This window comes from Coregonus clupeaformis, chromosome 23 (assembly GCF_020615455.1).
Source record: "Coregonus clupeaformis isolate EN_2021a chromosome 23, ASM2061545v1, whole genome shotgun sequence".
NCBI classification, from domain to species: Eukaryota; Metazoa; Chordata; class Actinopteri; order Salmoniformes; family Salmonidae; genus Coregonus; species Coregonus clupeaformis.
In genome coordinates, this window is record NC_059214.1 from 41065428 (window position 1) to 41079407 (window position 13980).

At 44.9% G+C, this 13980-nt stretch overlaps 1 protein-coding gene across 1 annotated transcript in view; it reads right to left on the reverse strand.

Moving 5' to 3' along the window:
* Window positions 1-3470: 3470 nt before the first annotated feature.
* Window positions 3471-13980, reverse strand: part of LOC121536938 (E3 ubiquitin-protein ligase SH3RF3) — a 52493-nt gene continuing 41983 nt past the window's right edge. The window contains exon 9 of the mRNA XM_041844603.2: window positions 3471-3719. Coding sequence (XP_041700537.1) covers window positions 3551-3719 — 169 coding nt within the window. The 3' untranslated portion in view covers window positions 3471-3550. The remainder of the gene's footprint in view (window positions 3720-13980) is intronic.

A 13980-nucleotide genomic window follows, 5' to 3' on the forward strand; every position in this document is an offset into this window, starting at 1 on the left:
GTTATTGTTATGCTGATTAATGTATGCACTCACTAATTGTAAGTCGCTCTGGATAAGAGCGTCTGCTAAATGACTAAAATGTTTTTAAAAAATTGTAAAATCATCACAATTAGATATTTTTCTACCTGTTTCCTCTACTGTGTCCTGGGGCAATGTTTTGTAATGTTCAGATATAACTATGTAATGTAGCTAGAACAAACATGCTTCTCCGACAAGGAATCATGTCGTCTCTATTAATTTGGCATTTCTATCTGCAACGTTTGGCAAATGAACGTGGCCCTGGGCATTGTCCTCATGGAAGTATTTGTTGTTGCGGTGTGGTACTGAGACACTAGAGGGCGCTAAGCAACCGCTTTAGAAGATAGAGAGAAACTGCCATGCACTATGATACATTTCTCGTTCAAAAGTATTTATCATCCTCATTATATAATTTATATATTAATAACGACCTATAGAACACTCAGAATAACAACAAAGAAAACTAGTTATTTTCATCAACCTCTCAAGACTGGATGCTTTTTCTTTTCAGCTGTGTCTCTGGTGGTCGGTAGACTATTTAAAAGGTGTTTACTGTCCTACTGAGATTATCTATGATCTTCAGTGTTCTCTTCATGAAGCTCTATGCCATTCTCACCTTCTCATGACACACTCCTGTGCTGCCTGCCTCTCAACCTGGCTCACTGCCACACACACAGGTTTGGAATGTGGCCAGTTGATGCTGTGGAATCTACATCAATACAGTATCTGCAGCAGCTCTGCTGTGTGTGTTTGTATATAGAGGTTTTAGGCTTGATGAGGGACTGAACGAGGTCAAACCTATCTTGTGCCGGACCAGGGGTGTGTGTGTGTGTGGAGGCAGTGGATGAACCATGTGCGTGGGTAGTGGGTTGGAGTGGGTAGTGGGCTGGGTTGACCGTGTGGAGGAGGATGGGGAATCTGGGTCGGGGTGACTTTCACTGTATCCTGAGGAGAAACACACCAACACAGAATCTGGCATGCTGAAATGCTGTTGGCATCAGAGAAGTGTTGACTAGAATGGTGATCAGTGTCCTTACAGCACAGTTTCCTACACACACACACACCTCTCTACCCTGTGATGACACACATACACATAGTGTCACACACACACACACCTCTCCACCTAAATAGCGTGTGTCGGCCAGGCCTTAGCTTCACTCTAAATGCAAATGGAGGTGTGAGGTGATTATTCCTGACAGCCTTGCTGTCACCCACCTCCACTGGGACAGAGAGAAGAGGAGGGAAGTGATGGAGAGGGAGGGGAGGCAGTAGGGAGATAGCAGGTTTGTCATCAGGCACGAGGCGAGACATGTTGTTTTAAAACAAAGGCATTTATTGCGAAAATGCACATGAAAAACCAACCAAACCACGACGTCATCATTACGAGAATGTTTAATGATCACATGGTAGAACGCTGGTCACCAGCGCAGGGCAACTCTGGCACCCACGAAATATAAATAATCTGCACAATATATATATTTATATATATATTCTTTATTTTCTGTTGCAGTAATGTAACACTTCTCTCATAGTTAGACAGCATGAGATTCCATGCTTAACAAACTTCTTGTAAAGTCTGTAAAGTCAGTGGTACAGTACTCACACCAGACAATCTGTAAAGTCTTGTCAGTGGTACAGCACTCACACCAGACAATCTGTAAAGTGTTGTCAGTGGTACAGTACTCACACCAGACAATGTGTAAAGTATTGTCAGTGGTACAGCACTCACACCAGACAATCTGTAAAGTATTGTCAGTGGTACAGTACTCACACAAGACAATCTGTAAAGTATTGTCAGTGGTACAGCACTCACACCAGACACTCTGTAAAGTCTTGTCAGTGGTACAGTACTCACACCAGACAATCTGTAGTCTTGTCAGTGGTACAGTACTCACACCAGACAATCTGTAAAGTCTTGTCAGTGGTACAGCACTCACACCAGACAATCTGTAATGTTTTGTCAGACAAACCAGAAAGAAAGTCGACCTTAACACACTGACTCATGGGAACACTGGGGATCAGGCATAGCAAGATGGCCGATGTGTGGTGACTGGGTCATGTGGAAGTGCTGTATCTCTAACAAGGAGGTGATTTAGCTCAACAGACAAACAGGCTGGCATTTTGGGTTCAGTAGAAACAGGGATACAGCTGGTTCATCTGGGGCTAAGGGTTGCTTCTGGACCGGGTTTCACTGATACACTCTCTCTCTGAGGAGGAGGAGGAGGGGAGAGACTGGGACCCATCCAGTCCTTTCACGTCAGTGAGTGTGTGTGGGTGTGTATGTATCAGGGCCTGATGGAAAGGCTCTAATCTCATCTGAATCTTTGGGTGTTTAAAGTAATCTGTCTGTCACCCAACATCTGTCTGTTACCCAGACTCCCCTGCTGCTGCTACTCCAATCAGAACCAGATGGTCTCACATACACACGGGTGTTCTTTCTACTGAGATGGAGTGAACTGTCTGTTGTAGATCTAGTCTCATCTGTGCTGTAGCCAACTTGTTCTGGCCTTCCTAACTCTGTGTGCTTCTGTTTCACTATGTCTTCCTGACCTGTAGACTTATGTGCTTTACTCTTTTAAACCAGTTGATCCTACTTCTGTTGGTGAACAGTTGTTGTGTACTGAGTCAATGAGACAGTAGCTGTGTGCATAGATAGGAGTGGACCACTGTCGTGTGCTTAACCAATGAGAGAGGAGTACTGTTGTGTGCTTAGCCAATAAAAGAGGACCACCATTGTGTGCTTAGCCAATGAAAGAGGAGTACTGTTGTGTGCTTAGCCAATGAAATAGGAGGTTTGATGTAGCTTGCCAGACGTGAGGTATGTTTAAGACCATTGGTGTGCTTTCTTTCCCGGTTTTGAGCTGCCACATGGCTGGTATTAACCAAGGCTGGTCGCTCTCTCTGTCGCACGCATGCACGTGCGCACACACACACACACACACCAGAAGGAACAACTATCAGGTAAGCCAGGGTCTTTAGGTGCTTCTGTAAGCAGTACGGCCTGTCTCTCGCCATACCACACATTCATATGGACACTCATGTTTAGAGCATATACACACTAAAGCAGTAGAAAAATACTGTGCACTGCTCTTTGTTCCTTCAGGAGTTGCTGGCACCTCCATAAGTCATTGATGAGGTTGATGAAGGACCCCTCCCATAGCTGTCCTGGGAGTGCCTGTGTGGATAAAGGCCCCTGCTCCTATGAGGCTGGTTGGAGCTGGGGTGGCGGTGTGTTTGTGTGTGTGTGGGGTGGGGTGTGGGGGGTGGCTTGTATTACTATCCTTGTGGGTACCAGAAATCCCCACAACGATAGTAAAACAAGGAAAATTATCCCTCATGGGGACATTTCCCAGGTCCTTACGAGGACAAAGGCTATTTTAGGCGTAGGGGTTAGGTTTAGGGTTAGGGTTAGGGTTAGGGGTTAAGGTTAGGGTAAGGGTTAGGTTTAGTGTTAGGGAAAATAGGATTTTGAATGGAAATCAATTTTAGGTCTGTGTGTTTGTGTGTGTGTGTGTGTGTGTAGTGGTCCTGTTCAGAAGATTTCTACGAAGCTGCCGGGGAAGAGGCCAGTGCGTCCAGTCCTCTGCAGAGTGCCTTTGTACCAGCCATCTTCTCTCTTCTTATGAACAAACACCACGTCTCCCTGTCTCAGCTCGATCTCCGCCTCGCTCTGAGGGGGGTAGGGCACCACCACACGATACCTAGGGAGGGAGTTAGAGTTATGAATAATGATGCACTGTAAATCATATTCAAACACACACACACACACACACACGCCATAAACACACATGCCATAAACACACACGCCATAAACACACACGGCATAAACACACACACAAACACACAGTAAGAGGTGATATATGCAGCTACTCAGGTCAACATCATTCAGCAATCTTGTACATAAACGCCTCACATAGATTTATAAGTGCTTGACACTTTGGAGCAGTGTGTCTGGAACAGTGTGTGTGTTTACATTTGTGTGTGAGGTAGCTGGGTGTGTGTCTGTGTGTGTATGTTAAGCGGCTGTTCTCAGATAAAAAATGTATGTCTGTATAAACCAGAGGAGCTATAGCTCACAGTGACCGCTGAAGGACTGATAACCTACAGCTAGTATAAAGCTCCAAGCTGTGTGTGTGTGTCTGTGTGTGTGCGTCTGTGTGTGTGTGTGTCTGTGTGTGTGCGTCTGTGTGTGTGTATCTGCGTGTGCTTGCATGTGTGCGTGCTGGAGGGCACTCTTAGCTCTGACACACACCGATGCGGATAGGAGAAGAGTGATGATCAGAGCCTCAGTTATTTGTTGTGCTGCAGTGGTGTAGACTAGTGTATGTTTCAAGGTGTGTGTATGAGAGGGTGTGTAGACACGGTATATATTGGTGTAACCCTACATTGTAAACTGACATGGTCAAAACATATTGATGCAACGGTAGCTAAGATGGGGAGAGGTCTGTCCGTGATAAAGTGCTGCTCTGCTTTCTTGACATCACAATCAACCAAACAAGTCCTACAGGCCCTAGTTTTATCACACCTGGACTACTGCCCAGTTATATGGTCTAGTGCTGCAAAGAAGAACTTAAGAAAATTACAGTTGACCCAGAACAGAGCAGCATGCCTGGCCCCTAAATGTACACAGAGCGCTAATATCAATAACATGCATGTCAATCTCTCCTGGATCAAAGTAGAGGAAAGATTGACTGCATCACTACTTGTCTTTGTGAGCGGTATTGACCTGTTGTAAGTACCAAACTGTCTGTTCAAACAAATAACACACAGCTCAGACAACGTAACCTTTCTATTTTTCTGAATTCTTAAGGATTTTTTGATTTGCATGTATTGTTTTGTATTGTTAGGTATTACTGCACTGTTGGAGCTAGGAACATAAGCATTTCGCTACACCCGCAATAACATCTGCAAGATATGTGTACGCGACCAATAAAATGTGATTTGATTTAATACCCCACAATACATGCCACCAGGGGTCTCTTCACAGTCCCTAAGTCCAGAACAGACTCTGGGAAACGCACAGTACTAAATAGAGCCATGACTACATTGAACTCCGTGGACCGTGAAGAGACACACACACACACACACACACAGTCGTGGCTGAAGAAGGACATGGTAAATATAAATCAAGATGGTATTTTATACATTGGCAGGACAGAATGGCTGCATCGGGGATGCTAAGAGGAGGGGGTTTGTGTCTCTTAGTTAACAACAACTGGTGCACAATCTCTTATATGAAGGAAGTTCTGCTCGCCTGAGTTAGAACCCCTCATGATAAACTGTAGACCACACTATTTACCAAGAGAGTTTATCTATATTTTTCGTAGCTGTCTATTTACAACCACAAACCGATGCTGGCATTAAGACCACACTCAACAAACTGTATAGGGCCATAAGCAAACAAGAAAATGCTCACCCAGAGGCAGCGCTCCTAGTGGCCCGTGAATTTAATGCAGAAAAACTGAAATCCGTTTAACCTAATTTAGTCACCTGTGCAACTAGAGGCGAAAAAACTCTAGATCACCTTTACTCCACACACAAAGCTCCCCCTCGCCCTCCATTTGGCAAATCTGACCATAACTCAATCCTCCTCATTCCTCCTTCCAAGCAAAAACTCAATAAGGAAGTACCAGTGACACGCTCAATATGGAAGTGGTGCTCAGTTGGTAGAGCATGGTGCTTGCAACACCAGGATAGTGGGTTTGATTCCCGGGATCACCCGTGAGTAAAATATATGCATGCATGACTGTAAGTCTCTTTGGATAAAAGTGTCTGCTAAATGGCATATATTATCATTATATGAAATATTATAAGTGGTCCGATGACACGGATGCTAAGCTATAGGACTGTTTCACTAGCACAGACTGGAATATGTTACGGGATTAATCCGATGGCATTGAGGAGTTTACCACATCAGCCACTGGCTTCATTAATACATTAATTGATGACATTGTCCCCACAGTGACCATGCGTACATATCCAAACCAGAAGCCATGGATTACAGGCAACATCCGCACTGAGCTAAAGGCTAGAGCTGCCGCTTTCAATGAGGGGACACTTATCCAGATGCTTATAAGAAATCCCGCTACACCCTCCGACGAACCAACAAACAGGTAAAGTGTCAATACAGGACCAAGATCAAATCCTACTACAGTGCCTTGAAAAAGTATTCATCCCCCTTGGCGTTTTTCCTATTTTGTTGCATTACAACCTGTCATTTAAATTGATTTTTATTTGGATTTCATGTAATGGACATACACAAAATAGTCCAAATTGGTGAAGTGAAATTAAAAAAATAACTTGTTTCAAAAAATGCAAAAAAATAAATAACGGAACAGTGGTGCGTGCACATGTATTCACCCACTTTGCTATGAAGCCCCTAAATAAGATTTGGTGCAACCAATTACCTTCAGAAGTCACATAATTAGCTAAATAAAGTCCACCTGTGTGCAATCTAAGTGTCACATGATCTGTCACATGATCTCAGTATATATACACCTGTTCTGAAAGGCCCCAGAGTCTGCAACACCACTACGCAAGGGGCACCACCAAGCAAGCGGCACCATGAAGACCAAGGAGCTCTCCAAACAAGTCAGGGACAAAGTTGTGGAGAAGTACAGATCAGGGTTGGGTTATAAAACAATATCAGAAACTTTGAACATCCCACGGAGCACCATTAAATCCATTATTAAAAAATGGAAATAATATGGCACCACAACAAACCTGCCAAGAGAGGGCTGCCCACTAAAACTCACAGACCATGCAAGGAGGGCATTCATCAGAGAGGCAACAAAGAGACCAAAGATAACCCTGAAGGAGCTGCAAAGCTCCACAGCGGAGATTGGAGTATCTGTCGATAGGACAACTTTAAGCCGTACACTCCACAGAGCTGGGCTTTACGGAAGAGTGGCCAGAAAAAAGCCATTGCTTAAAGAAAAAAATAAGCAAACACGTTTGGTGTTCGCCAAAAGGCATGTGGGAGACTCCCCAAACATATTGAAGAAGGTACTCTGGTCAGATGAGACTAAAATTTAGCTTTTTGGCCATCAAGGAAAACGCTATGTCTGGCGCAAACCCAACACCTCTCATTACCCCGAGAACACCATCCCCACAGTGAAGCATGGTGGTGGCAGCATCATGCTGTGGAGATGTTTTTCAACGGCAGGGACTGGGAAACTGGTCAGAATTGAAGGAATGATGGATGGCGCTAAATACAGGGAAATTCTTGAGGGAAACCTGTTTCAGTCTTCCAGAGATTTGAGACTGGGACAGAGGTTCACCTTCCAGCAGGACAATGACCTTAAGCATACTGCTAAAGCAACACTTGAGTGGTTAAAGGGGAAACATTTAAATGTCTTGGAATGGCCTAGTCAAAGCCCAGACCTCAATCAAATTGAGAATCTGTGGTATGACTTAAAGATTGCTGTACACCAGCGGAACCCATACAACTTGAAGGAGCTGGAGCAGTTTTGCCTTGAAGAATGGGCAAAAATCCCAGTGGCTAGATGTGCCAAGCTTATAAAGACATACCCCAAGAGACCTGCAGCTGTAATTACTGCAAAAGGTGTCTCTACAAAGTATTGTTTCACCCAAGAAAATATGTTGCATCTTCAAAGTGGTAGGCATGTTGTGTAAATCAAATGATACAAACCCCCCAAAAAATCAATTTTAATTCCAGGTTGTAAGGCAACAAAATAGGAAAAACGCCAAGGGGGGTGAATACTTTCACAAGCCACTGTACCTCAGCTCTGATGCTCGTCGGATGTGCAGGGCTTGCAAACTATCACGGATTACAATGGGAAACCCAGCCGCGAGCTGTCCAGTGACGCGAACTTCCAGACGAGCTAAATACCTTCTATGCACGCTTCGAGGCTAGCAACACTGAACTATGCATGAGAGCACCAGCTGTTCTGGACGACTGTGTGATCACTCTCTCCGTAGCCGATGCGAGTAAGACCTTTAAACCGGTTAACATTCACAAGGAGGATTACCAGGATGCGTACTCAGAGCATGCGCTGACCAGCTGGCAAGTGACATTTTCAACCTCTCCCTGACCACCATAGTCCCTGTGCCCAAGAACGCCAAGGTAACCTGTCTAAATGACTATCGCCCCGTAGCACTCACATCCGTAGTCATGAAATGCTTTGAAAGGCTGGTCATGGCTCACATGAACACCATCATCCCAGACATCCTGGACCCACTCCAATTCACATACTGCCCCAACAGATCCACGGATGACGCAATCTCTATTGCACTCCACACTGCCCTTTCCCACCTGGACAAAAGGAACATTTACGTGAGAATGCTGTTCATTGACTACAGCTCAGCGTTCAACACCATTGTGCCCTCCAAGCTCATCACTAAGCTAAGGACCCTGGGATTAAACACCTCCCTCTGCAACTAGATCCTGGACTAGATCCTGGACTAGATCCTACCTGTCCCAGACCTGCTGTTTTCAACTCTTTAATGATCGGCTATGAAAAGCCAACTGAGAGACCTGAGCCCTAGGACCATACGTCGGGACTACCGGCCGTGGTGACTCCTTGCTGTCCCCAGTCCGCCTGGCCTTGCTGCTATTCCAGTTTCAACTGTTCTGCCTGCGGTTATGGAACCCCTACCTGTCCCAGACCTGCTGTTTTCAACTCTTAATGATCGGCTATGAAAAGCCAACTGAGATTTATTCCTGATTATTATTTGACCATGCTTGTCACTTATGAACATTTTTGAACATCTTGGCATGGTTCTGTTATAATCTCCACCCGGCACAGCCAGAAGAGGACTGGCCACCCCTCATAGCCTGGTTCCTCTCTAGGTTTCTTCCTAGGCTTTCGCCTTTCTAGGGAGTTTTTCCTAGCCACCGTGCTTCTACACCTGCATTACTAGCTGTTTGGGGTTTTAGGCTGGGTTTCTGTACAGCACTTCGAGATATTAGCTGATGTAAGAAGGGCTATATAAAATAAAATTGATTGAAAAATTGATTGATTCCTGACGGGCCGCCCCCAGGTGGTAAGGGTAGGCAACAACACATCCGCCACGCTGACCCTCAACACGGGGACCCCTCAGGGGCGCATGCTTAGTCCCATCCTGTACTTCTTGTTCACCCACAACTGTGTGGCCGCGCACGACTCCAACACCATCATTAAGTTTGCAGACGACATGACGGTGGTAGGCCTGATCCACGCCGACGATGAGACAGCCTACAGGGAGGAAGTCAGAGACCTGGCAGTGTGGTGCCAAGACAACAACCTCTCTCTCAACGTCAGCAAGATAAAGGAGCTGATTGTGGACTACAGGAAATGGAGGGCCGAGCACATATCGACGGGGTGTTGTGCAACAGGTCGAGAGCTTTAAGTTCCTCGGTGTCCACATCACTAAGGAACTATCATGGTCCACACACATCAACAAAGTCATGAAGAGGGCACGACAACGCCTCTCCCCCTCAGGAGGCTGAAAAGATTAATGGGCCCTCAGAAGTTATACAGTTGCATCACCGCTTAGTATGGCAACTGTTTGGCATCAGACCGCAAGGTGCTACAGAGAGTAGTGAGTACCATCCAGGACCTCTATACCAGGCGGTGTCAGAGGAAGGCCCTAAAAATGGTCAAAGTTTCCAGCCACCCGTCATAGACTGTTCGCTCTGCTACTGCATGGCAAGCGGTACTGATGCATCAAGTCTTGAACCAACAGGACCCTGAACAGCTTCTAGGGTGACAGGTAGCCTAGCGGTTAAGAGCATTCGGCCAGTAACTGAAAGGCCGTTGGTTCAAATCCCCAAGACAACTAGGTGAAAAATGTGTCCTTGAGCAAGGCACTTAACCAAAATTGCTCCAGGGTCGCCATCAATAATGGCTGATCCCTGGCTGTGACCCCACTCTCCGAGGGTGTCTCAGGGGAGTGGGATATGCAAAAAACTAACTTCCAATTCACTTCCAAAGTGCACTCGGAAAGTATTCAGACCCCTTCCTTTTTTTACGTTACAGCTTTATTCTAAAATTGATTAAATTAATTGTTTTCCTCATCAATCTACACACAATACCCCATTATGACAAAGTGAAAACAGGTTTTTATAAATTTTTGCAAATGTATTAAAAATAACTAACAGTAATACCTTGTTTACATAAGTGTTCAGACCCTTTGCTATGACACTCGAAATTGAGCTCAGGTGCCACCTGTTTCCATTGATCATCTTTGAGATGTTTCTACAACTTGATTGGAGTCCACCTGTGGTAAATTCAATTGATTTGACATTATTTGGAAAGGCACACACCTGTCTAGATAAGATCCCACAGTTGACAGCTCATGACAGAGCAAAAACATTTACATTACATTGGTTTTTTACAAAAACTAAGCCATGAGCTCGAAGGAATTGTCCGTAGAGCTCCGAGACAGGATTGTGTCGAGGCACAGATCTGGGGAAGGGTACCAAAACATTTCTGCAGCATTGAAGGTCCCCAAGAACACAGTGGCCTCCATCATTCTTAAATGGAAGAAGTTTGGAACCACCAAGACTCTTCCTAGAGCTGGCTGCCTGGCCAAACTGAGCAATCGGGGGAGGAGTGCCAGACGGAAGCCACATATCTTGCAGTGCCAGACGGAAGGCACATGACAGCCTGCTTGGAGTTTGCCAAAAGGCACCTAAAGGACTCTCAGACCATTACATTTACATTTTAGTCATTTAGCAGACACTCTTATCCAGAGCGACTTACAGTTAGTGAGTGCATACATTATTTTTATATTTTTCATACTGGCCCCCCGTGGGAATCGAACCCACAACCCTGGCGTTGCAAACGCCTTGCTCTACCAACTGAGCTACATCCCTGCGGCCATTCCCTCCCGCCAATTGTGCACCGCCCCATGGGTCTCCCGGTCGCGGCCGGCTACGACAGAGCCTGGATTCGAACCAGGATCTCTAGTGGCACAGCGGGAGGTTCACTGCGCCACTCGGGAGGTTCATGAGAAACAAGATTCTCTGGTCTGATGAAACCAAGATTGAACTCTTTGGCCTGAATGCCAAGCGTCACGTCTGGAGGAAACCTGGCACCATCCCTATGGTGAAGCATGGTGGTGGCAGCATCATGCTGTTGGGATGTTTTTCAGCAGCAGGGACTGGGAGACTAGTCAGGATTGAGGGAAAGATGAACGGAGCAAAGTACAGAGAGATCTTTGATGAAAATCTTCTCCAGAGTGCTCAGGACCTCAGACTGGGGCGAGGGTTCACCTTCCAACAGGACAACGACCCTAAGCACACAGCCAAGACAACGCAGGAGTGGCTTCGGGACAAGTCCCTGAATGGCCTTGAGTGGCCCAGCCAGAGCCCGGACTTGAACCCGATTGAACATCTCTGACCTGAAAATAGCTGTGCAACGACGCTCCCCATCCAACCTGACAGAGCTTGAGAGGATCTGCAGAGAAGAATGGGAGAAACTCACCAAATTCAGGTGTGCCCAGCTTGAAGTGTCATACCCAAGAAGACTCAAGCCTGTAATCGCTGCCAAAGGTGCTTCAACAAAGTACTGAGTAAAGGGTCTGAATCCTTATGTAAATGTGATATTTAGTTATAAAAAAATAAATAGATAACAAACCTGTTTTTGCTTTGTCATTATGGGGTATTGTGTGTAGATTGATGAGGGGGGAAACAATTTAATCCATTTTAGAATAAGGCTGTAACGTAACAAAATGTGGAAAAAGTCAAGGGGTCTGAATACTTTCCGAATGCACTGTATAGTACATGTATGAAATCGGATAAATGTAAGCACCCACCTAATTATTATTATTACCCCCAAGCTATAAGACTGCTAAATACACTGAACAAAAAATATAAACACAACATGTAAACACAACACAGCATGTAAAGTTTGTGTTTCATGAGCTGAAATAAAAGATCCCAGAACATTTCCACACGCACAAAAAGCGTGTTTCTCTCAAATTTTGTGCACAAATTTGTTTACATCCCTGTTAGTGAGCATTTCTCCTTTCCCAAGATAATACATCCACCGGACAGGTGTGGCATATCAAGAAGCTGATTAAACAGCATGATCATTACACAGGTGCACCTTGTGCTGGGGACAATAAAAGGCCACTCTAAAATGTGCAGTTTTGTCACACAACACAATGCCACAGATGCAATTGGCATGCTGACTGCAGGAATGTCCACCAGAGCTGTTTTAGAGAATTTGGCAGTACGTCCAACCAGCCTCATTACCGCAGACCACGTGTAACCACGCCAGCCTAGGACCTCCACGTCCGGCTTCGTCACCTGCGGGATCGTCTGAGACCAGCCACCCGGACAGCTGATGAAACTGTGGGTTTCCACAACTGAAGAATTTCTGCACAAACTGTCAGAAACCGTCTCAGGGAAGCTTATCTGCATGCTCGTCGTCCTTACCAGGGTGTTGACTTCACTGCAGTTCGGTGTCGTAACCGACTTCAGTGGGCAAATGCTCACCTTTGATGGCCACTGGCACGCTGGAGAAGTGTGCTCTTCACGGATGAATCCCGGTTTCAACTGTACCGGGCAGATGGCAGACAGAGTGTATGGCGTCGTGTGGGCGAGCGGTTTGCTGATGTCAACGTTGTGAACAGAGTGCCCCAGGTGGCAGTGGGGTTATGGTATGGGCAGGCATAAGCTACGGACAACAAACACAATTGCATTTTATCGATGTCAATTTGAATGCACAGAGATACCGTGACGAGATCCTGAGTCCTATTGTCGTGCCATTCATCCGCCGCCATCACCTCATGTTTCAGCATGATAATGCACGGCCCCATGTCGCAAGGATCTGTACACAATTCCTGGAAACTGAAAATGTCCCAGTTCTTCCATGGCCTGCATACTTAAAAAAAATATGCCAGACATGTCACCCATTGAGCATGTTTGGGATGTTCTTGATCGACGTGTACGACAGCGTGTTCCAGTTCCCGCCAATACAACATTCCACTCAGTAAAATCTTTGAAATTGTTGCATGTTGCGTTTATATTTTTGTCAGCGTAGTTAGTTAAATAGTTAACCAATAGCTACCCAGAATATCTGCATTTACCCTTTTTGCATTAATCTCTTTTGACTCATCACATAGGCTGCTGTTACTGTTTATTATCTATCATGTTGCCTAGTCACTTTATCCTTACCTATATGTACATATCTACCTCAATTACCTCGTACCCCTACACATCGACTCGGTACTGTTACCACGTGTATATAGCCAAGTTATCATTACTCGTTGTCTATTTATTCCTTGTATTATTATTTTATATTCATTTTATATTTTTCTCTCTGCATTGTTGGGAAGGGCTCGTAAGTAAGCATTTCACTGTTAGTCTACAACTGTTGTTTACGAAGCATGTGACAAATAAAATTGCATTAGATTTTTTGACAAACAAACGCACTCCACACACACACACATTGTAATGCTGTGGTATTGTGGATTTTATATTGTAAATTTGCAATAACAGAGTAATAATGTAATAATGTCTTGTTTAATTTATGATGTAGGCTGTTGTTGTGTTTTGCTGTTTTAATCCTTTTTGGACCCCTAGAAGAGTAGCTGCTGCCAAGGATGGGGATCCTAATAAATACTACTCAATACTAAAATACGTATACCTCTCTCTGGACAGGGTGTGTGTATGAGAGTGTGTGTAGCCACAATATATGTATACACCACCGTTCAAAAGTTTGGGGTCACTTAGAAATGTCCTTGTTTTCAAAAGAAAAGCAATTTTTTTGTCCATTAAAATAACATCAAATTGATCAGAAATACAGTGTAGACATTGTTAATGTTGTAAATGGCTATTGTAGCTGGAAACGGCTGATTTTTTATGAAATATCTACATAGGCGTACAGAGGCCCATTATCAGCAACCATCAGTCCTGTGTTCCAATGGCACGTTGTGTTTGCTAATCCAAGTTTATCATTTTAAAAGGCTAATTGGTCATTAGAAAACCCTTTTGCAATTATGTTAGCACAG